Consider the following 24,847-nt stretch of genomic DNA (forward strand, 5'->3'; position numbering starts at 1 on the left):
CCATTGGATAGATATAACTATATTCTTATTTATCCTACCTTACCTATTGCCTATTAAGGGCTCAGAACAAGCAATATAATGAAAGAACTTCCCTGAACTTCCCTTCTCTTTGACTCTTCTAAACACCTGTTTTCATATTCTTCCATAAAAACGTCCTCAAAGTTCTGCTTATTTTCACTGTTCTCTTTACCTAATACTCAGTTTCAGCTCTACCTCTGATGTTACCAAAGAATAACAAACCATTTTGCTCATTCACTATTATTTTCTCAAACAGTCAGGCTTTTTCCCCTTCCGATTTTCTTTTTCCTCACATGCATCTAAAGATTCCTTAGCTTCTTTACCCTTCATGGAACATGCCTAGTATGTTTCTTCATTTAGAATGAGATGGCATGCTGCCTCCTATTTGCCATGACTTAACCAGTTCACAGTGTTTACAATTGGCATGACTTGTTCTTTTGATCCTTTCCATTACAAGCTGCCCCGACTAAGCCCATTTCTGACCAATTTTCTCTTTCTGCACAAAATAGTGCTGCAATTTGATTTTTTTCTTCTTCACTCATATATAGCACCATGTACACTTTGCACCTAAAAGAAAAATCTAAGTTCTACAAGGTAACCAAAATTTTGCACTAGCCTGAACTGAATTCTCCAACCGAAATGAAATGCACAAATTAAGAACATCTACATAATTTCGCTTATTTAAAAATCACACTGTCATCTAAATGATTTGCTATTGTGCATTTTCAATATGACTCTATCAGACACAGAAAAGAAATGTAGTGGGAGATTAAAGCCTTCTTTCTTAATAAGAAAATCTTATTCAGTACCCCTCTGAGCTTCTTAGATTTCACCAGGCACTGCTGACACACCTCTAAAAGCAGTTTTGAAATTACAAAGTCGATAAATCTGCTTTTTAAAAACTCCCCCAAACCATAAAAACAAAGCTGAGGTTTGTGCCAGGTACTATATTCCTGCCCCCAACCCAGTTGCAAGACTCACACTACTTCAGAGGTCATTTGAGGGGGCTCCTCATAGGAAGCTGTAGTGGAAAAGCCCCATTCTGTATATGGAAGAGCCCTTGCAGTTATTTCACTCTGAGCTGTGCTTTTTTCTTTTTTTTGCATGAGGTTACCAAATATACATAACTCTGGATACCCACCAATCTGAGCTAAGAAGCATTCTCTTTTCTATATGAAACTTTGGTTATTTCTAAGTTAAAACATTCTCACCTGGAGCCCACGAAAGGGAGTATATGACTCCCTCATTACCAGGAGAAGTGTAGACAGCAGTTAAAGTATTTATATCCCACACCTTTATTGTTCCGTCAAAGGATGCGGTAGCCAGAAGGTCAGGGTTGTCAGGCTTGAATTTACAATCGAAGATGGTTTCGACATGACCCTAGAGCAACAAAAGAAAGCCCTGTTACAAGAGAAGAGGCTTGACACCAGAAGAGGCTTGCCAGGTTGGGTGCAGAAGCTACACTAGCTTTCTGGCAGGCTGGTCACTGCTGCTTACCGGGAGGGAAAAGGGCGAAGCAGTGGGAAGGTTGGTGCAGTGCAAACACACCATCAGAGCTAATCTAGCACTCCTGCCAGAGCGTTTAAATCACGCTGACCTTCCTGCTGCCTCCTCCCCCCATTAGCCTGGGAATCTAGCAAAGTGGCTCCATCCAATCTGGCATGCCACTTCTGGATGACACTTCTACTGTAGTTTTCCAAGTCCCTTCAAAGAAGAAGGAAGCAAAGGGCCTAATTATTAGCACACAAACTAGTTATTTCTATTTGGGCTACTTCACATGTTCAAAAAGTATTCTCCGCAAGGTATTCCTCTGTCACCAGGGTAAGTGCAGATAGAGGAATGAACACATGGACATAGCAATATCCCCTTGGGAATGCTTCAGATACTCATGATTTTTGCTGGTAGAAAACCTTGAGTTGGAAATTGCAGCTGGGAGAAACATCTGTATCCACAGACAGAACCAATGACATATATTATTCTCCATGTGAAAGCATCCCCAGGAACACTTAGGGCACATCTCTTGAAGATTTTAAACACCTTAAGCGACCCCGAGTTCAAAGACTGGAAAGAAGAGCAAACATACCAGATCTCTAAGAAAATCCCATTTCTTGGCTCCCATGTCATAAAGTCCCACTCCACCATCCATAAAGCAGCAGACAGCATGCCCGGGAGGGAGAGAAAATGCTTGGTTTTGTGTTAGAGTTGGAGGTGGAACAGCCTCACTTGTAGATGACATGTGGTGGTTTTTGGTAGGAGACTGTGAAGAAAATGCTGAATTAAAAAGATAAAACATATTAGCATAAGTTTTATGTTCTGCTACATTTAAAACAAAGTATTGTCCACTTGCTACTGGGAACTACATTTCTTGGGAAATTGCGGCAATTAAGCCCTATCTGATTTATTTCTTACATCTGAGAACTTCTTATGTATGAGAATTTCCTAATTTACTCTCCAGTACTTTGAAGCCATAAACTTTCTTTTCCTTAAATGTTTAAGTTTCTCAGTCCAGCTGTCTCCTTCAGAAACAAGTGTTATCTTACTGAAGCATATGGCACAGAGAGATTTAGTACAATAAATTTATAAAATCAGCTGATGAGAAGTTCTTTTTTACTAATAGTATTAATTTCAGTCACAGAAAGCGGAACTGATAATTCACATAGCATCATAATACTAATTATATTTTAATAGAAAGACTTGCAGTGCCTCAAGGACCACCTCTCCCCATGAACCAACCTGGACCCTTCAATCATCATCTGAGGACCAGAGGGTGGCAACATGAGTATGGGCCTTTTCTGTGGTGGCTCCCCACTTGTGGAACGTTCTCCCTGGGGAGGCTCGCCTGCCACCTTTGCTACATGTCTTTAAGCACCATGCGAAAACAATCCTCTTCTCCCAGGCCTCTAGCTAATTAAACGATCTATGACCTTTTAAACCGTTGGGGGATCTTGTTTTTGTTTGTTACTATGTTTTGTATTTTTGTTTGTTTGTTTATAAAAATCACCGTGATCCTCAGATGAAGAGTGGTATAGAAATTTAATTAATAATAATAATTACAGTAATTATAGCATTTTCTCTAAGTAGTCAGAACATTTTTCATAAAAGGTAAAGGACCCCCTGGACAGTTATGTTCAGTCAAATTTGACTATGGGATGTGGCACTCATCTTGCTTCAGGCCAAGGGAGCTGGCGTTTGTTTGCAGACAGCTTTCCAGGTTATGTGGCCAGCATGACTAAACTGCTTCTGGTGCAACGGACACCATGTCGAGTGCAAGAGTGCATGGAAGTGCCGTTTACCTTCTCGCCACAGCGGTACCTACTTAACTACTTGTGTTGTTATACTTTTGAACTGCTGGTTGTCAGGTGCTGGGATACAGCAATGGGAGCTCACCCCATTGTGTGGATTTGAACTGCTAACCTTCCGATCGGCAAGCACTTCAGTCATAGTTTCTGCTCATAGCCCACTACTCTACACCAGCTATCCAGTTAGTTTCAACAATAAGCATTTGTATTACCTTAATATCTGAATATATGCCTATATGCACCACCAGACCATTATAAGAAAAACAGAAAATTTAGTACTAATCAAACACATTAGCAGGTAAGAAGTATACATTTAATACATTGACTCAGATACTATGACTTTGTTATGCAATCAGCTTTTGTTTCCAGTGTTGACAATACAAAGGAGATGTGAAATGATGCAAGATTGGGCCAGTGGGAATAATTAGGAGAGGAAGGCACATTAGCAGGTTTGAAGATGTCAGCAACAGAGAGAAGTAGAATTCAATACAAATACACATATTCCCTTGGAATATACCACTTTGGAGCACATGAAAGTGACTCCTCTTGAAATGAAAACAGCAGCTTCTGAGGGATGATTTTGTCAGGAGATAAAAAGTTAAACTCCCCATGGTTCCAAAGCTGCTCAGGTTTCCCCTCAGCTGCTATTTATGTAACAAAAAATGTGCTGCAAAAATGTACAGTAAAAATGATGTGTACAAAAAACATACAGTAAAAAATTACTGTAGTTGTATTCATATAATGTCACCTTTAGTTTCACTCTCAGCTGACCCAATACTCTTCTTGCAAATTCAAAAAAAGAGAAGTATTAATGCCACTCCCAAACCTTTTTAGCCTGGTAGAAACAAAATGGGATGCTGTTTTTGCACAGGTAAAGGAGACCCAGGTAGGAAAGGCACTCCTGGTATGATTCTCTCAAATGGCACCCCTCCCTTAAACAGCCAGAAGACTCATCACATTACTGCCTTTGGCGAAGGGTGTTACAGGAATTAAGACAAAGAAAAGATGGTAAACAGAATGGATTGCAGGTTGGTGAGGGGGCGAAAGGGAGAAAAACAGGAGGACAAAATGGAGCACTCAGGGATCAGTGAGCTTTCTACACATTGTAAGGCATATTAACTAGCATGCTTTCAAATCTTCTTACTGACATGCATTTTGAATTATAAAATGAGACTCTCTAAAGTATTCCAATAATCTTTAAAGAGGAATTCCTATTGTGCGTGTGTGTTTTAAATGGTGTTTTGGAAGACTATGCATCCTATATCGGCCCAGTTCACACATAACAATAAACTATGGTTTACCAAGATTAGGCAGTCTGTACTTGCTCCATGACAGTGAATTATTTGGAAGAAACAACCCATAACCCTGTATTCAGAAGTAACCAAAAGTCAACACTTCACAGCCTGTTGTTCCTGCTGGTACCAGAGAAGGAGCAAAGCAGGCGCAACAGGGCAGCACAAAGTAGCAGGCTGCTCAATCCTGACAAGCCATTCACTGTGGCTTATAGTTATGCTATATTGTGTTGAACAGCAAAGAGTTTACAAGTGCAAACAGAAAAGGGAAAGTTAGGAAAAGGAAAAGGCACATTTTTTCTTACTTTTCTTTAAAAAAAGATACTTACATTTTTTCTTTGGGGGAGAACTAAGAACATGTAAACCATGGAAACCTGTTTTCTTCAGTTTAAAATTATCTATTGGTGTTGTACGTGACACATTCCAGACACGCAACACACCAACTTGAGAATCTGTATTAAGAGAAAAATCCAATTTCTTTTCTGATTATCAATTCAAAAAGTTCTATCCATCTAGTCCAATGACTCAAAAATTTAACAACTGCAATATATTTTGTACATATTTATGCATACATATTTCTTGGTAGACAAGATAAACATAACACAAGTCATGAACAGAATATGACAAACAGAGCCCATGGCCTGTTTCATGAGTGTTGTTTGTCTTCACCAGGGCTTTTCAGCCAGAACTCACTGGAACTCAGTTCCAGCACCTTTCAGGTGGACGCTATTGCCATTATAAGAGAACAAGAGAGGCATTCATGGCGAGTTCTAGCACCTCTTTTCCTGGAAAAATAGCATTGGTCTTCACCTATTTTCACACAGTGTGTGAGCCTGGTTTCTCAAGTACAGCATGCACACCAGCAAACAGCGCATGCTTTCATGCCAAGAAAGTGTGTTAGGCCTCAGTCTGTTCCCTCTTCTTATTTATCATGTGAGTTATCTAGTTTTCAAGAGGTATATATACACACAATGGATATAAGTGTACATATGTACATGCACATATCCACACCCTTCACCTTTTTCTTTTTAGAATTAACTTTCCTAAACCAGATACAAAACTGTTCCATGAACAAGGATGAGAATAGGAGAGGAAAGTGGTCCTGGCATTGTTATGAATAGTTTTTACCAAAGCCAGCTTTTCTCCCCTCACCACCCAATTTAACCCAAACTAGATCAAACCCCCACAGAACCTTCTTTTCCCCTTTCCATAATTTGCTTCCAAGACAGAGAAAGTTACATATGTTTTCAGGGCAGAGATGCTGCTGGCTGCCATTTCTATCACTCTTCAAATGTTCTGTCCTCACCTTTAGCTAACTCACAATTTAAATCACATTCTACTGAAGTAAACTGGAAATAACCAACTGGCATTCATGGCTCTGGATTGTGCCTGTGCATTACATATCTTACGATTTCATAAAACAATGTGTGAAAATATTTATTTACCTCCAGTGATAAACATTCCAGGAGCACTAGGAACCCATGCTAAGCACTGCACAGATGCTGCTGCACTAGGAAAACTAAAGACTGTTATGCAGGACAGAGACTCTGAATCAACTAGACGAATTCCATTGTGCAGATTTGCAACAAGAAGATAATCTGTAGAGAGAGGGTCCCATTCCAGGGCAGTAACGGGATCTTCCTCATCTGTACCTTCAAGTGATTCTGGCCTTAGAACATGTTTCTGACTCTTAGAACCTTGAAAAGGAAAAGTCGTATCAATTTTTAGAGCAGGTTAAGAGTTCGCTTTCCAGATACTGAACAAAAGTCCCAGAAAGTAGAAAACTTTCAGTAAATGCAGATCCAAGCTACTGGATGCAGCAACTACCCGTGATGATTGCTCCCAACAGAGTCAATGAGCTCTAGAGTGAATCTGTGACACTAGAGGTTGTTTACATTCTTCTCAGCAGATATGAGTTTTCGGGTTACTCAACGAAAGGCAAAGCCAGTGCAATTCTCAGGAACCTTCTATTGTTCTTGTTAACTGAAGTTGATTTTCTACCAATAAAGCTGATTTGGGGGGTTGGGATAAGAGAAAAGCTGAATCCATGATGCAAACAATTGTTCCATGGAACAAACCTTGGTCACTAAATTGGCTCCTGGCTTAAGCCCGAATGTCGGTCTTAGTGGCAGAGATTTTTCTTAGCCTGAACCTCTGGATTCTGAATTAAGAGACAGGATAGATAAAGGAGGGGAAAGACAGACACAATTTTGCCAAGGTGACCAGGTCAAAAGTTTGGATATTTCCTATGGCTCTGGCCCAGAATGCATCTGATAAGACCCGAGGATCACATCAGGTGCCGCAAGAAAAAGGAAAGCTTTATCATGGACACTCAAGTGGTATGACTCCTGACCTACCATTTACCAGTTCATAAATAAAATTCTGTTCTAAACAAATGAGATGGAGAAGAGTAGAACCAATCAGCAAGTAGTAAAGGGGGTTGGAATGTTGGGGAGTTGAAAAGCTTTTCATGTTATTCCATGTTTCTTCACTATTCTCCATCTTAGCAAGCAGTTTCACCCCAATACCATTTTCTGTAGTGACTTACCTCTTCTGGTAAGCAAAACTTTGTTTTTAGATTTCATTTTTGCTGCTTGAACTAATTTTACACGGGGTTGGGTTTTTTCTATCCTAAATTTTCCACATACCTTTTGTAACAATTCTGCTTAATCTTTTGGGAGACTGCACTTCTCCCTGATTAGAACTCTTCATCGTGGCGTTTACCTTTTCTGGTTTTGGCCTTTGTGCAGCTTTGAATAGAATTGTTTCTTATAGGCTTAGGGTACAACCATAACCCCAGCTGGATAGCAATAGGACCTAAAGGAGCTGCAGAGTTGCTGCCAGAATCCACAGCCCTGTTGCACATATTGGTTGGGAAAGCAGTGGGTTTTTTAATTATTATTGTTATGCCAATTCCAGGGAAGACTCAAGCCTCCCACTGCAACTTGAGGCTTGTTGGGCTAGCTTAGACTCCAGTGGATATTTGCTTAGCAGAGTTCCACTTCTGAAACGCCCTATTTGGAGGGATTATACTAACTACTGCTGGCAGAGATCCTTAGAATGGGGCAGGCTCTACTAGATGCAGTGGGACTTATTGGCAAGCACACATGCACGGGATCAGGAAACCAGAATGACTTCTGCATAATTATTTATTTTTACATTTGAATGAATACCAATCTTTAAGTTAAACTTTCACATATCTGCAGTCTTTTTTGTTGTGTGCCTCCACTGTGTTACTAGTAGCTAGAGAGAGCTAATTAGTTGAAAATAAAGTGAATGCACTGGGTAAAACGCTAAATGCTAACAATTAAAAGCCATTGTTGCATCGTGCTAGTTACTCAATAATGACTCAGCCTTAAATTACAGCACGGAAGGTGTTCAGTGCTTTTCTGGAGGGCAAAACAGCACTTTGTAAGAAAGAAGACCATTCACTGTAATTTCCTACTAATGTCTTGTTAAAGACTGAGGGTTCAAATTCAACTGCAGTATCAAGAGATGCAATTCTGCAGCAGCTTCTTGTGAACGGCATGCACTTGCCTGAACTTCTCAACGCTTTCATTATAGAAACAGGCATCCTTGCAAAACAAAGCAAGTGTACAAACTTTAATGCACAGATAGCGTCCCCCAGCCTCTAAATGCCCCATTCATTTCAATGGAAGCAACAGACACTTTCATGTCTATCCTGTCATGTTCATGAAGCAAGAAAGTGAACAAGGCAGCCTGCTTAAAGTATTTCATGTACATCTTGAGATTCATCCAGAGCTCTGGATTGGGGGTAACTGAAGGATCTTAGGAAGAGAACCCCAAATGTGGTATGATACCCATACAGTCATACCTCAGGTTGAAGTAGCTTTGCGTTGAGCATTTTCAGGTTGCGCTCCGCGACAACCCAGAAGTAATGGAGTGCGTTACTTCCAGGTTTCGCCACTCGCGCAGGCGCAATGCTCAAAATGACGTCACACGCATGCGCAAAAGCAGCGAATCGCGACCCGTGCACATGCAGACGCGGGTTGCGTTTGCTTCAGGATGCAAACGGGGCTCCAGAACGGATCCTGTTCACATCCAGAAGTACCACTGTATTACGAGCAATGCCTGGATGAATTCTAACAAATCAGAAACTAAGGGTCATCTCTTTAACATGATGTTTTTAATCTTTTAGTTATAGTAAGCATCCGTTTTTCCTCAGAGCTAGTGTGTATGTATAAGTTGAGCCCATGCATATCTTTGGCATAAAAAATACACCAGCAGTCTTTGATTCCATCATAAAGAAGAAAAAGGAAACTGCATGCTTCTGCTTCCCTGTAGGATGCAGATTACACAGAGGCATTCTAACATACAAATGTTCCAAATTTATACTGAACAGAACTGACTGGTTCATCCAATTTTAGCAAAGGCTCAACAATTCTAGTACATGGAGGTGAGAAAGTGAGATGTGACTGTGCGCCTGTATTTTTAAACCTGCAATTGAAAAGAAAATTGTTGCATCCAGAACCTTCTCCGCAGAAATTAACTCATTAATGAATTCATTTTATCATGTGTCTTTTTCTAAATTGGTCTAAGGTGGGGCAAATGGCTAAAAATAAGAAATCTGAACAAAATGGCTCATGATAGCTCTCTTCACTGTGACGAGTCCAAGTGCAGATTGAATTTCTACTCTGACAAGCTTGGTTCTAAACTGCCAACACTGAACAGAATGAAAAACAAATCAAAAGGATCCCTCCTTCTGAAAATGAGAACTGACACAGAACTGCAGCAGTTGCTATAGCAATATGAAAATGAATATGGTCTTGCAGAGACTGGCTTCATTCATCTAAGCAAACCTGTAGAAGCCACATGCCTACACTTGTAGCTATATAAAGATATATCCAAAGCACTGACAATCAGTCTTTTTGTTCTGACTGCCGCTCTCCAGAAACATCTCTGTTTTGAGAAGTTATAATATACCATGCTTACTGACTGCCAGTTTATAACCTCATGATGTGCCGTATCTACCTTTTCTTCCACATGGGAAGCTAATGTATCAAGCAACTGGTATAAAGTGGATGTCAGAATCAGGGGTACCAACTTGAATAAAATATTAGGGGGCCCAGGTAAGTCCTGCCCTGCATAATCAATCACATGATGTGGTGCATGAACACCATTTGAATGGCAATACCTATCAAGTTGGGGGGGTCAGCCCCTTCAAATATTTTATTGGGGGGGGGCAAAGACCCCTCAGCCCCTAGGGGTTAGCTCCTATGGTCAGAATTCTTAGTCATTCCCATCTATGTATGATAAATATATACTTTTTATTTTATTAGCCTGTTGTTAACAAATATTTACAGACCTTGTTTGCATGGTGAACCTAACTTTGGCATATTGGTACCCGGCAAACATGCTGGCTTATGAACTGATGCTCACACCTACTTCCCTCTTCCCTGGTCCTTTTAGCACAGGGATTGTGTATCATCTGAGCACAAAGCTGCAGTTAAGCTCTCCCCTCCTTAACCATGATCTGTAGCCAAGACTAAAAGGACCTGGTAGCAGCAAAATGAGTGCGAGTTCCTCTCCACTTTGCATGGTCCCAGGAAGACACAGTTTGGCTTACTGCAATTTGCAAACAAGGCCGCTGTATTCCAAGAATGTGCTTATTATGTAGTAATAAATTATGATGCCTTGTTAATCTAAAATCAATCTTGTGCTGAGATTTCCATTCCCTTCCATTAGCAATGCAATGGGGCGGGGGTTGGAGAGCGAGTGAATCTGTGAAAAACAAGTGTCCAGTTTTCTCAAAAGAATGGTTTTCTTCACCATGCACCAAAACATGCATATGTTATAAAATAGACTCTTACCTGGCTGAAAAATAGAAAGACTTCCATCAGTGTGTCCAAATACTACTTTCCCTTTTTTCTTTGGATGCCATCTAAACAGGCAAATGTCTGACAAAAAACTGTGAGCATCTTTATGTACTGTTACACCACTGTCCGGTCCTGAAACTGTCCAAATATACAAGGGTCCTCTATGGGAGACAAAAGCAACTGCATCACCTGCATTCCAACACCAACTAAGAGATGCAGGAATTCCTGAAAAACAAAAACAAATCTAAGAATCTAAAAAATATTTGGTGCCACATCTCCAATAGTGTGATACTGAATTTAAACAAACAGGCAACTCAAATAACATTCATCTCTCAGTCTGAATATTCACTCTATGAACACATTTCAGCCTTGAGATTAAAAACACAAAGAGAATGTGTGCTGGTTCTAATGTATTTTTTTTCCTCTTCAAAGGAAGAATTTCTCTGGAGAAACACATAAGGAAGTTATTACACTGGAATGGAAAGGTCACATGGTTTTTATTTTTCTTTTAAAGGAAGAGCTGCTATTTGGTTATGGATCCTTCCTGAACAAAACACAGGGAATTTCCATTCAAATGTAATCTGTTCCCTCCATAGGAAACATCCTGAAGCAGACTGATGGCAAAGCATTAACGGCGGAATTGGCTAAGGGTCTATCCTTAAATATACATACACATAATCCAAATTAAAATACCTTAACTGCCGCCTTTTCTACTCTAATTCATAGTAATGGTCAAGCAGAGCCAGCTGTTTTCACCACAGCAATCTCCCTCTTTTCTATAGTAGGATAACAGAACAGAGGTTTGTAGTTTCAAGCTGTTGTCTGGGAAACTGAATGTATTTGGTTTTTGTGTCATGACCACTATCATGACCACGTTTAGGCTCCTGTGAACTGAAATGGTGTGCATGTCAAGAGGGGCAAGGTGATGTTCACCAATTCCTTCTCCCCTCCCCTGCACCACCTCCCATTCTATTCCAGATGCACCCCACCCCCAAACTTCACAGATTGTATGTGTAGGGAACTAAAGTGGAAAATAAGTAAAAAGCGCGCGCGCACACACACACACACGCGCGCACACACACACATTCTTCTGCTTGTGGGAGCCTTGGCTGTCTTCAACTGACAGAACAGCACTTCTGGATTCAGCCTTTGGTGGCTTCATTTTGCTATTAATAAATGTCATTAGACTCAAATTTCTCGCTCACCTTTTGTACCATCAAGTTTTGCAGTAACTTTTTGTTCAGCCACATTCCAAATTATTACTAAATTATCTGCGCTTGCACTTGCAAACAGGTCGTGGTTATGGGGACACCAGGAAACGGCTGTGATTGTCTTCTTGTGCTCAGACATAATTGCCCACAGTTTGAACTCATTGTACCGATGATCGAGCTAAAAGGTTACATAGATTTAAAATTAAATGTAAATACACCTCAAAAGACAGTATGTGCATCTTGCTACTTTTAGAAACATTGAAAACTAATTACACATGCATTTTAAGTATGACAGAAGCTTAAGAGCCACTAGGTTGCGTCCCACAAGCTTATTCAGAAGGATATAAGGAGGGGTTGGGAGAGAGAGAGACCTTTAACACCACAGGAGATGTAAAGGTGGCTAGTGGAGGGGGGGAATCACCACAAATCAGGCAGAGATATACCCGTTTGGGCAATATTCCCTTGCCCCAGCAGCGCCATCCCAGAAGAGTCTAAAAGGGCCCACAAACCCTCAAGACAGTTGTTTCAGGGGGCACAGGAGCTGCAAGGGAGAGCGGGGAATGGGAAACTTTCCTTTCATTGGCTTCCTTAAGTTGGCTTACCTTAAGTTCCAAGAGTTGTAGCCAACTAAGTTCTATTCAGAATACAGTGGTGCCCCGCAAGACGAATGCCTCGCAAGACGGAAAACTCGCTAGACAAAAGGGTTTTGCGTTTTTTGAGCTGCTTCGCAAGATGAATTTCCCTATGGGCTTGCTTCGCAAGACGAAAAACGAAAACGTCTTGCAAGTTTGTTTCCTTTTTCTTAACACCGTTAATACAGTTGCGACTTGACTTCGAGGAGCAACTCATAGAACGCGGTGTGGTAGCCTTTTTTGAGGTTTTTGAAGTCTTTGGTGATTTTTGAAGCTTTTCCAAAACTTCTTTTGCAGCCATTTGGTAAATTAAACTTTTAAAACTTTTTTGGGGGGTTTTGGATTTTGGGTTGGGGTGTTTGGAATTCAAAGACTTGGTGTTGGGGAGGGGTTTGCAAGAATCTGGAAGCTTGTGTGGTTTTTTCTGCATTTTTATGATTTTCTGTGACCATTGGGCCACTCTGCTGTTTTTTAAAAAAAATTCTGGATTTGAATTTCTGTGTGGTGAGTGGCTGGGGGAACAGTTGGGGAGGGGGTTCTTCAGCAAGAAGCAAAGAGTGGAAGAGGAACCTTCTTCGAGTTGTCCCCCAGAGTCTTAGAAAATGTACTGTACACTTTGTTGATTTTTAAATGTTTTTCTGTCATGTTTAGAAACTTAATTTATTGTTCCTTCAATTTTTGAAATGCTCTTTACAGTATGTGTGACTTTAAAGAGCACTTATTAAACTCTTGTTGTACCAAATTTGGCTTTGTTTGGACTTTTTTTGACCATAGGAACGCATTAATTGAATTTCAATGCATTCCTATGGGATTTTGTGCTTCGCAAGACGAAAAATTCGCTAGACGAAAAAAACTCGCGGAACGAATTAATTTCGTCTTGCGAGGCACCACTGTAGATCCACTGAAATTAATGGACATAAGTTAGTTACATCCGTTAACAGCAATGGGTATGCTGAGCAGGACTAGCACTGGATACAGCCCCAGGTTTCTGCCTTTAAACAGCACGCACACATGAGGATATATTATAAAACTACCAGTATGTCTACAGAAATATTAGGTTCCTGAAGAAATGTTTCCAAAAAAAGAATGAAGCTCTTAAAGCTATGAGCCTGGATTAAGAAGGGGGCACATGTACACACATCTGGTGGGCATATGCAATGTTTTGCAGTTTTGACAGCAAGAGAAGGCAACAGCTTGAAGGGAAATCCAAGATGGAAACCTGATGCATAGAGGTCACAGTTTTCCCTAAACAGCTCTTGTGCCTACCTTTTTTTTAAAAAAAAACAACCAAAAACGTGAGAGTTTAAAGAACAATTTGGGAGTCCTAAGGCAGGCTGGGGAAATTAATGAAATTCAAGAGGACGAAATGGGATTGGGAATCATGCCTGGAGCGGTTGTGGATGCACATCTGATTAGAGATGTGTACCTAGCACTCGGTTCCCCCGCACATGGCACTGAGCTGAGGGGGGCACAAAATTTAGAAGATCCATAACTGAAACCATCCATTTGGCGATGCCAAATTTTGAAATTGTACAGGGCACCATATTAAAAAAGATTACCGAAATCCATCCCTGTGTGTACCGTAATTGCAATGTTCACATAGGCTCTCAGTGAAACTTGTCAGATTTATTTGTTGAAGCAGACATAAATGGACATCTGTATCTGGGGCTGCTGTTTTACATGCAACCCCTTTGCTACATCGAGACACATGACTTTTTGGCCTAAGTTACAACTTTTGAAATATATAACAATTCTGATAGAGAGCAGTATGCAGTATCTATACCACAGACTCCCAAGTCACTCCAGCTTGGTTACTCTGGTCCTGAACTAATGAACCGCTAACAGAATAAAAAATTAAAATTTCCCTAAAAAGGAACTTTATACAGTGGTGCCTCGCAAGACGAAATTAATTCGTTCCGCAAGTTTTTTCTTCTTGCGAGTTTTTCGTCTTGCGAAGCACGGTTTCCCAAAGGAATGCATTGAAAATCAATTAATGCGTTCCTAGGGAAACCGCCTTCAGACCAGGTCCGGGGACAGTCTGTCCCCCGACCTCTTCTGAAGGCTGGGGGGGGGACAAGGGCTTTTTCTTCCCACCCCCACCTCCCGCCCCGCAAGCTCCGGGGACAGGAGGGCTTTGCTGCCGACCGCCAGCATTTTAAAAGCCCCTGCTGTCCCGGGGCGATTTTAAAATGCTGGCGGGCGGGAGCGAAGTCTCTGCTGTCCCGGGGAGATACACTTCGCTCCCGCCCGCCAGCATTTTAAGATCGCCCGGGGCAGCGGAGAAATCTCCGCTGTCCCGGGAAGGCAGGCGGGGGGGGGAGCAAAGACTTTTGCCCCCCGCCGGCCTTCAGAAGAGGTCCAGGACCTCTTCTGAAGGCCGGCTGTGGGCGAAAGTCTTTGCTCCCGACCGCCAGCAATTTAAAACAGGTCCCCGGAGATTTCCCTATGGGCTTTCGTCTTGCGAAGCAAGCCCATAGGGAAATTCGTCTTGCGAAGCGCCTCCAAAACAGAAAACCCTTTCGTCTTGCGGGTTTTCCGTCTTGCGAGGCATTCGTCTTGCGGGGTACCACTGTATGTAGTTAGATTTTGTTTAAAAATAAATAAATACAGATCTGTTTAATCCTGCGGCAACACTTACTAAGAAACATTACTGTGTAGCAGGAAAGAAAAATATTCACAGAGAAATCTAAAAATCCATCTCACCTGATATATATAAATAGCAAGAGTTGCACAATAGGCAAATCTATCTCCGCTCGCAGCACAGACGTCTTTATTCCATGGCTGACACCCAGCAGCTAATAAGCCCACTTGCTTAACCTGTGCCATTTTTGCCTGGAAAACAGAGAAACAGAATAATTTAAGTGATGTTTTATTCGGCACTTTGATGTAGAACAGTCTGAAGAACTAGAAAAAACATAGCTGTAAAGCAAGAAGACAGAAACTTGAATAAAACCACGCAAATATCCTTGTGATTAAATAAGCTCAGATTCTTTAATTGGTCTTTGGGACAGGTGAATGGAGACTGTGCATAGGTGCAATCTGCAAAGGCCAGCTCTCATACAAACTTCACTCATTAATTCCAATACATATTACAGTTCTGTTGAAACTTGCACATTTGGTCTAATTTTCTGATTACATCATTATAATTAAGACTGTGATAACTACGTATATATTTGTACCCAGCTCTTTCCCCACCTCACACCTAGAGCTTTTTTTCCAGGAGGAACTCACAGGAACTCGTTTCTAGCACCTCTCAGGTAGACACCACTGCCATTATAAGAGAGCAAGGGAAGCGTTCATGCTGAGTTCTGGTACCTCTTTTTCTAGAAAAATAGCACTGCTCACTACTAACTGATGGTCTAGGTTCTTAGATACTAAATGCTGAAAACAAGCTGCTGAGTCTGGGCTGCTTCAAATGAAGTAGTGGGAGGAAGATGGAGAGAGAGAGATGGTTTTCCTTCTGTACTGACATTTTCCATCTGCCTGAACTAAATGTACATGGGGTAAGAGTCTACTGAAGTGTGTTTATTCAATTTGGACAAATAGAAATTGTTTAGAAAACTGGATTTAAATGCATGAAATAACTCCTCTGCCCTGGCCACCTGAGGAAGAAATGATTGACTAGGGGAAATAATTTTTTTTTAATGAAAAGCCTGAAAGAAATCCCAAGATGATATGAATAAATTATGCTTAAAGTGCAGGGTGGATGAGTATACAGCAGCAGCCGCTCACTTGCCTGTTACCCAGCAGGGATGCCAAGATGGAGAGGCACTGCACCCTGGCTTTGGGCAGATCAATAATCACTGAGCCAGTGAAGCAGCTTCTTTCTTGATAATGGAACATTTCAGGCTGTCAGAACCTGGCTAGTCAAGTTTCATCACTCCAAAATGCCACTTTGCAGGAAGGCGCATCTAGGACTTGCGCAGGTGTTATTCTTTGGTATTATTATTAAATTTATTACCCGTCTTTTACCAGCAGGCGGGTAACAACTATTTAAAATGTAGTATTAAAAACAAATTACAGTAACGGGAATAGGCTGGATTCTAAAAAACACACGTGTTGGGAATCTGAGGCCAGTGAGGTCCCCCTCACTATGGAGAACTGCAAAAAACTTGGACTGCACTGCATTTATTTGATCATAGTATCTATCTGATCTTTCTTTAGAAAAATGAGAGTTTTGGTTAGCTCAGTTGGTTAGAGCATGATGCTGACAAAACAGGTGGACAGGAAAATGACACATTCACACAAGGAAGCACATTCATTAATAATTTTATCCCTATATACACAGTCCAGTAAATGCCCAACTATGCATCTAAGCCCAGTTTCCACCTATAGATAGGGTGGTCCTACTTTTCAGAGGACAGTCCTCTATTTGAAGGACCTCCCCATTCGGATCCAGTTTAAAGATAAACCCTTGAAACTGCCCATGATTCAGGAGTCAGCAAACTTTTTCAGCAGGGGGCCTGTCCACTGTCCCTCAGACCTTGTGGGGGGCCAGACTATATTTATTGTTGGGGGGGATGAACGAATTCCTATTCCCCACAAATAACCCAGAGATGCATTTTAAATAAAAGGACACATTCTACTCATATAAAAACACGCTGATTCCCGGACCGCCTGCACGCCGGATTTAGAAGGCGATTGGGCTGGATCCGGACCCCGGGCCTTAGTTTGCCTACCCATGAGTTAGCACATGCACAGCAGACTCAGCAGGTAAAGGTCATAGTTTTCTGCCACAATGAAGAGATGTATCTTATTTCTATTTAAATAAGAGTAATTATTTCTGAATTTGCATTTAGCATACACAAATTTTATGTAAATTCCTATCTTCTTTCAGCCGCTTTATTAGAACCCCTATCTATAGGATGAAAACTCATTACTAACATCCTACATGCAAACTGCTCTTCCTTAGAAAACCTAATGGGATCTTCTACCATTCCACTTTGTTGTCACTACCAGTCTTATTGAGCTGATTTCAGACATACCCACATTGCTTCAAAGAGGACCAAGCAATTGCAATTTTCCTCAAGTTGTCCATTCACCATTTTGATGTAGTTTCTGATCCTCAGAAGCCAGAAGGCTGTGCATGGAAAACTCACATATTCCAAAAATGTGGATTTTAATTTTTTTTATTTTCTACCTCAGTAATACAGTGGTACCTTGGGTTACATACGCTTCAGGTTACATACACTTCAGGTTACAGACTCCACTAACCCAGAAATAGTACCTCGGGTTAAGAATTTTGCTTCAGGATGAGAACAGAAATCGTGCTCCAGCAGCAGCAGGAGGCCCTATTAGTTAAAGTGGTGCTTCAGGTTAAGAACAGTTTCAGGTTAAGAACAGACCTCTGGAACAAATTAAGTACTTAACCCGAGGTACCACTGTATTCTAAAATCAATTGTGCAAAGATTTGAACCACTAGTCAACATTATGCATCCAAACCAGAACTAGCTGACTTCCTCAGTAATTTAAATCAGTCACAGAGAAGCACATTCACCACAAACTGAAAGCAACTCTAAGAAAAAGAAAAGTTAAACCTCTTCAAGAGTAGGAATATATAAGTCTCAGCTATTCAAGACACAGGTGACACAAAAGCATTTTGCTACACTCACATTTTACATCATAAACAAAATACTAGTAAAAAATGATGTCTGTGGTTACCAAAGCTACAACAAAGGGGAAGGGAGAGAGACCTTTCTCCCAGCCAGCCACAACAAGAGCAATATTTTAAGCCCTTCCTCATTTCTAAATATAGAAAAGTGATAAAATTGAAGGACTATTTGTTCTAGATCTCTTTGAACATAAGTATGTTTTTAATAAAATGGTCTGGCTTGAGAAAGCTGGATGACTCGGTTACCCCTACCTTAACAGAGATGTCATTTTCTGCAAGCCATTTAAGGATTTCCATGTCCGTTCCAAAGCCTGCAGATTCCAAATATGCAGCCTCTTTCTGTCTATAATGTGAAACCGCTTTACTCGACGGCTGAGGAAATTAAATCCTGATGCTGTTAACGAAAGAATACTGCTACTAAAAGATGCTAGAGAGCAGTCCAAGCATGGTGGAGCACTAGACACACGACACAGCAATGTCAGTAGCCTGGCAACTACAGCTCTCAAAGAGGTACCATGTTAATATGCAAGTGTGCATTTTCCCGTAGTCTTCCTGTTCTAGCTCTTGTGTTCTCAGTAGTGGGTCCTACTTTGTAATAACACCTTATCATTGTGTATAAGTAAGAGAGCCAGTGTGGTGTAGGACCTGGGGGACCAGTGTTCGAATCCCCACTCAGCATTAAGCTCAAGGGGTACCCTTGGGCAAGCCACTGCCTCTCAGCCTAACCTACTTCACAGGGTTGTTGTGCGGATCAGTTGAAGAGTGGGAGCAGAGGCGGTTTTAGGGGAGCACGACCAGTTTGGTCACACTGGGCATGGAGCCTCAGGGGTTCCACAACTATGATCTAGAATGGAAGGCGAGAGGCAGGGGGGGTACCAAATTTGTGCATTCCACAAGGCACTGCTGAAATTTGAGATTCCAAGGACTGCCACTGGTGGGACAACCATGTACGCCACCTTGAACTCCTTGGAGAAAAAAGGGGATATAAATAAATTAATTAATCAACTTATTGCCAGTCACATCCAATGCATGCTGTCTTTCTGTTTCCAACAATTTGTGTGTGCAACAAATGAGAAAACACTGAAATGTCGTATATAATGCCATTTATCAATTTCTGCAGGGCATTCATTTTAGCCAAGCAATGTTATTATCTGCTGTGTGTAGGGGGGAGCCATCTTCAAGGAGGCACCCACCCAGCTCTCACACACAAGGTAAAATAGCTCTTCTAAAATATCATCTGCAGTTTTCATAAATACTTTTTTCTTTAATCAGGTGACAACCCTTAATACAACCACGCACATAAGTTACAAGAAAAGAGACTCCATCCCTCTGTCATGTCTCTGTCACTCCCATGTGAGTAATGCATAGTGCACATACATGCAGCTGCAGCATGCATGTATATGTGTACATACATACTATTCACAAAAGATCCATCTGTCTGACTCATCACAAATTATGGCATGCATATTTGTATGTTTGTATTGTCAGTGCATCTTCCTTTGTTTTGTTCTCTTGTGCTAAACTGCGTTCATTCAGCTTCTCATGTTTGAAGCCACATGATGCTACAACCTTGCAGAATGTAATCAGATCTGGGTCTCAGAAGTATCTGAATGGAAGATGGCGTGGAAACCGTATGCACACAGCCTTGAGCTCTACCCAGAAAAAGCAGGATATGAAAGATATTTAATAAATTAATAAATTATATTCATATTATTTCTTTTAGACATAGTTATAGCTTGTTGTGATTTTTAAAAAATACAATATTGAACTGATCTTTTTATCCTGCTGTACCATTTTAAAAACTGCACTGCTGAAAGATGTTGATCATAACAACAAAGAGGATCTATGCAGCTGCATTTGTGCACTGTGATGTATTTCATGCAACTTACAACCAGTGCACCAAAATTCAGACTTTTCCACTCCCTCTACTCTCTCTTAAACCCATAGAAAATTATAATTTCCTGAAGCAGTTGTTCGATATCTTTAAATTTCCCCCCCAAACATCATACAAAGATCACCATAGCAACCCTGTTTCTTACTGCAAAATACTGTTAATGCCTACACCAGTCTTCAAAAAACACTGAGTAAAATTCAATGCTGCATTTAGTAAAACTGGCTTAATATCTATTAATCGCTTCTTAATTATTTCCCACCTTCATAGCTATTGCATCAATTTCGACCAATTCAGTAAAATAAACATTTTGCAGTATATTGTATTTTAAGCACGGAACCCCAGACAGATTCCACTGTTTGCAAACTGACAGGTTACCTTTAACTCCAAACATCAAATTGTTATTATAAAACAATGTATTACATGATTAATTTTAATTTCACCTATCAAATAAAGATTTCTGATTCAACCACTGCACTGCAGTGTGAAGTATAAATGCTATAAACAACAGGCAATACGCTGCAGAAAGATTCAGTGAGATTAAATACAAAGCAGTTATTTCTAGAAAAGAAAGGATCTTACTCTTTGCAGTCCATCATACCAATCGCCTTCATCAAACCAATACGAAATACAACTCATCCAAGCCATTGTATATTTGAAATGTAGGATATGGTAACTAAGCCCTTGAATAATGCTAAGGCAATATGGATTCGGTGTGGAAATTTCTGAGACTACACAGAGATGAGCCCAATGCTTTGTGAAATCAACTCATCTATAAAAGCAAGTATGACTATGACTATTTCATAGAAAACATTTTTAAAAGATTCAAGCACAAATAAGATCCATATATGGTATGAGATCCAAACAAGGAAAGGAGAACAATTTAGGATGGGGGGGGCAACACAAAACCATTACTATATTATTATATTGAAGTTTATTAATGTTTCGGGCTATAGAAAACAACATAGGCTGTCTCTCTTAGTTCAATGGGATTCACTCCCGTCCCAAGTTAGTTTGCATAAGATTGCAGCCTAAGCACTAATGCAGTAATGGTGTGTTGGGAATTAAATCTCAATGAAAACTGTGCAGTCAGGGCAATCTTAAGTATATCCAGTGCCATGGTGCAAAGATCCCTCTGTCCCCCGCCCCCATTTCCCAGATTTGCCAAGTTTTTTTATGGCGCTGCCAGCAGTTTCGGAGGAGGCAGGCAGCGGCTGGAGGGCGGCTCCTCTGGCGGGGAAGAGGCGGAGGCTCCGGGCGAGGCACTGCTTCAGCGAGGTGGGCGAGGGTGGCGAGTTGGTGCCCAGAGGCGCCACGCCCAGCCTCCGCCTATTCCCTGGCACCTGTGCCACAGTGGCCACGGAAGGTAGAGGCTCCGGGCGGGGTGCTGCTTCGGAGCAGCATGGCAGAGGCGGGCGAGGGCAGCGAGCTGATGCCAGGAGGCAACGTGTCCAGCCTCTGCCTCTTCCCTGGTGCCCTCCAGAACTTGGCACCCTTGCCTCTATGGGCAAGACGCCCCTGTGTGCAATCAATCCAGTGGCCCATACAGTCATACCTCGGGTTACAGATGCTTCAGGTTGCGTTTTTTTTGGGTTACGGACCGCCGAAACCCGGAAGAACCGGAACGGGTTACTTCTGGGTTTCAGCGGTCGCACATGTGCAGAAGCTCTAAACCGCGCTTTGCGCATGTGAAGAAGCACCGAATCACAACCCGTGCATGTGCAGACGCGCCGTTGCGGGTTGCGAACGCTGCGGGTTGCAAACGTGTATCCCGCATGGATCACGTTCACAACCCAAGCGTCCACTGTATTTACTTATAGAAGTATTTCCATATTACCATATCATAAAATATCAAGCTGGTGTATACTGCTAAAACACAGAATATCATTTTTAAAAATGAAATGAAATTTAAAACGCATGTAATCATTAAGGTGACTGGTGAGAGACACCCCCACGCACACACAAAACAGCTGCAAAGGTTTGTGGGCAAAAATAATATCTTGAAGAGATGCCTGAAAGTTAAAAGCAAGGATGCCTGCCAAATCTTTGCTGGAATAGTGCTCCAGAGCATGGGATAGGTGATGCTAAATGTCCAACTTCCAGTTGAGGCCAGTCAGACCTCTCTAACATCGGGGCCTGTGATTGAGCTAAGATCTAATGGATGTCCAACACTGCATTTCTTTTCTTGTATTCTAGAACGGTGACATGCAAGCAACCATAAGTTGTTTGAAATTTTCATCATTGTGATGCTTTCAACCGCATATTTTCTTGAAAGTATGTGGCACTTTTTATTTTTTTTAAAGAGCAGACAGGTGTGAGAAGGAAGCTTAATCTTCCCCTTCAAATGTCCACTCAAGTAAAAGTGGGGGAGGGGGGGAGAGAAGAGACTAATTCCAAGACTGGAAGCAGAACTGTGTGTCATCAGCATATTGCTGACAACGTACTCCAAAGCTCCAGATGACCCCACTCGGTGGTTTCATGTAGATGTTAAACAGCACAGGGGATAAAACTGAACCCTGAGGAACCCCACACTGAAGACTCCACAGGCCCAAAGAGCAGTCCCCAAGCATCACCCTCTGTAAGAGTCTAGCCACAGCAATGCCACCCACCCCAAACTCGGACAGGTGCTCCAGGAGGATACCATGGCTGATGGTACTGAAAGCTCCTGTGCGTTGAAGGAGAATTATAAGGGTCACATTTCCCCTGTCTCTCTCCTGACACAAGTCATTATACAGGGCAACCAAAGCAGTCTCTATGCCAAAACTGGGTCTAAACCCAGATTGAAATGGATCTAGAAAATCAGTTTCCTCCAAGAGTGCCTGGATATAGTCTACAGAAACTTGCCCAAGAAGGTAAGATTGGCAACTTACTTATGCTGCAATCCTATACCCCTGATTTCAATGGGGCTCACTTTTAAATAGACATGCATAGTATTGCACGGTAAAAGAGCAACTCCACCCTCACCCCAAATTCAATCACAGTCAACCTTATAAGGTGCATACATGATAAGGTACAAAGGTAAATGACCCCTGGACAGTTAAACCCAGTCAAAGGTAACTATGCGGTGTGGCACTCATCTCACTTCAGGTTGAGGGAGCTGGCGTTTGTTCACAGACAACTTTCTGGGTAATGTGGCCAGCATGACTTTTTTTTTTTATAATCATATTTATTAAAATTTCCAATAATAACAGAATAAGAAAAATAGAAAAGATAAAGAAAAGAAAGAAAAAGAAAGACAAATTTGAACCCTTATTTTCATAACCTTCTTTCTAGGACTCCCTCCTTCCCCTCCCGACTGTATTCCCCTTTCCCTAAGTTGGTTCCACAAGCTCTCATTCCCAATTTAAACCTAATATGTTTAACATTAGCCAATTTAAATTTATACAATCTTACCATCACTCCTCATCTTTAACAGAAATAGAAAAAAGATTTTTTCCCCAAGATCTGCCCCAATTTCCTTCCACGAATTCTCCCCCCCTTTTTTTAAAAACATGTTAGATCAAAATACCATAGTTATATAAAGAAATAGAAGATAAAAGATATAAGAAGATTCAAAAAGTTGGTTACATAGCCTTTGGATTCCAAAACTCCCCCTCCCTTCCCCGGTTTGAGTTCCCCATGTCCATCAGTCTATATGTTATCAGCCTGGAGGTCTCAAGTCCATAGCCAGATTTTTCCCCGTTCCACCTTGCCGGTTTTCTTTTAATTTGTTTATTTTAATGATGTTTAACTTCAAAAATCCAGTCAAATAGAGGCCTTTAATTTCCTTAGTCTTTGTTGCTCCTCCCATTGTTCTTTCCGTGTCGTAGTTGGTCCTTTGTTCTTTTTATTCCTTACTTTCTCAGGTTTCTTGTCTTGTTCAGCTGCTAAAACGTTCTTATTCCGAGATCTGGTATCTCTACAGAGGTTTGTTATTCAGGAACAAAAACTTACGTCCAGTCCCTTCCTTTCTTCAATAAGAGAATTCTATTGTCTCCTTTTAATGTAAACACCTCTGTAGACAAAATACTATTTCAAGTTTTGCTGCTTTCCCAGAGAGTAAGTCCTGTGCTCAGCCCAGAGTAATTTTCCACATACGACCACTTGTAATGTCCCGAAACCCCTCTAGGGGGATTGCAGTAACTTTGTATCCTCTAATCCAAAAGTCAAGTTGTTGTTTCTTTTTTCCCCAACAATTTATATCCATATAATGTCAATTTGTAACAAAATTAACCAGCAAAATACTTGTAACAAAGTCCTCTTTATATTCTCAAGCTTTGACAGCTACTTTGACAGCTGTCAAAGTCTCCGTCTCTCTTCGCCAGGCTCCGCGAATCGCCCCGGTTCCCGGGGGGGTTGCCTTTTCCCTCTCACCCTCCACTCTTCTCCTCCAGCACAATTCTTGTAATTTCGCATCGTGGAATTTATGATTTTTATCAGCGGTAAACTTTTGAATCGATCTTGGTTACCCAGTCCTTGTTTTAGAATGTTTACAATCAGGGGGGGATTGACTTCCTTTTTAGATCGCCCCCGCTCGTGCCGAATCCGAAAAAAAATTCTTTTTTTCTCCTTTTGTACCCGGTTTCCCAATTACTCACGGGTTGTTGTTGATAGTCCGAATTTCAAATGGAAGAAGCCAGCGCTCTCCGTCGAATGGCATGCGGCTGCGCTCGGCAGGGGAAGCGATAGACCCAAAGCACCACGCCACTCCCCGGCACCCGATCCGAAGCCTTTAAAAAGGCTCCTTCACGAGTCGGGAGGGCGCTAGCGGTGCCAGCCGGGTCCCCATGTCCACGGGCTCCATGCCCGTGGTTTTTGAGGGTCCCCGCGTGTGGCCAGCATGACTAAACCGCTTCTAGAGCAATGGAACACCGTGACATAAGCCAGAGCGCACAGAAACGCTGTATACCTTCCTGCCACAGTGGTACCTATTTATCTACTTGCACTGGTATGCTTTCAAACTGCTAGGCTGGAAAAAGCTGGGACAGAGCCAGTGGCGTAGCGTGGGTTGTCAGCACCCGGGGCAAGGCAAGTAATTTGCGCCCCCTAACCCGTGGATTTGCGCCCCCTAACCCGT

General features: G+C 41.6%; 1 protein-coding gene across 10 annotated transcripts in view; it reads right to left on the bottom strand.

The window, feature by feature from the left end:
• The window catches only part of WDR17 (WD repeat domain 17), a 57,863-nt gene that overhangs the window by 28,650 nt on the left and 4,366 nt on the right, over nucleotides 1–24,847 (bottom strand). For 4 of the 10 annotated variants that reach the window (XM_081208710.1, XM_081208709.1, XM_081208708.1 and 1 more), the window contains exons 2-8: nucleotides 14,993–15,121; nucleotides 11,652–11,835; nucleotides 10,441–10,671; nucleotides 6,055–6,306; nucleotides 4,939–5,061; nucleotides 2,102–2,289; nucleotides 1,230–1,398 (exon numbers count right to left, since the gene is read on the bottom strand). In XM_081208710.1, coding sequence (XP_081064836.1) covers nucleotides 1,230–1,398; nucleotides 2,102–2,289; nucleotides 4,939–5,061; nucleotides 6,055–6,306; nucleotides 10,441–10,671; nucleotides 11,652–11,835; nucleotides 14,993–15,115 — 1,270 coding nt within the window. In that variant the 5' untranslated portion in view covers nucleotides 15,116–15,121. Of the gene's footprint in view, nucleotides 1–1,229; nucleotides 1,399–2,101; nucleotides 2,290–4,938; nucleotides 5,062–6,054; nucleotides 6,307–10,440; nucleotides 10,672–11,651; nucleotides 11,836–14,992; nucleotides 15,122–18,152; nucleotides 18,398–20,373; nucleotides 20,574–24,847 lie in introns of those variants that run through there. The other 6 variants (XR_014011731.1, XR_014011732.1, XM_081208704.1 and 3 more) reach the window with 6 other exon arrangements.

This window comes from Podarcis bocagei (assembly GCF_964188305.1).
Source record: "Podarcis bocagei genome assembly, chromosome: 9".
NCBI lineage: Eukaryota > Metazoa > Chordata > Lepidosauria > Squamata > Lacertidae > Podarcis > Podarcis bocagei.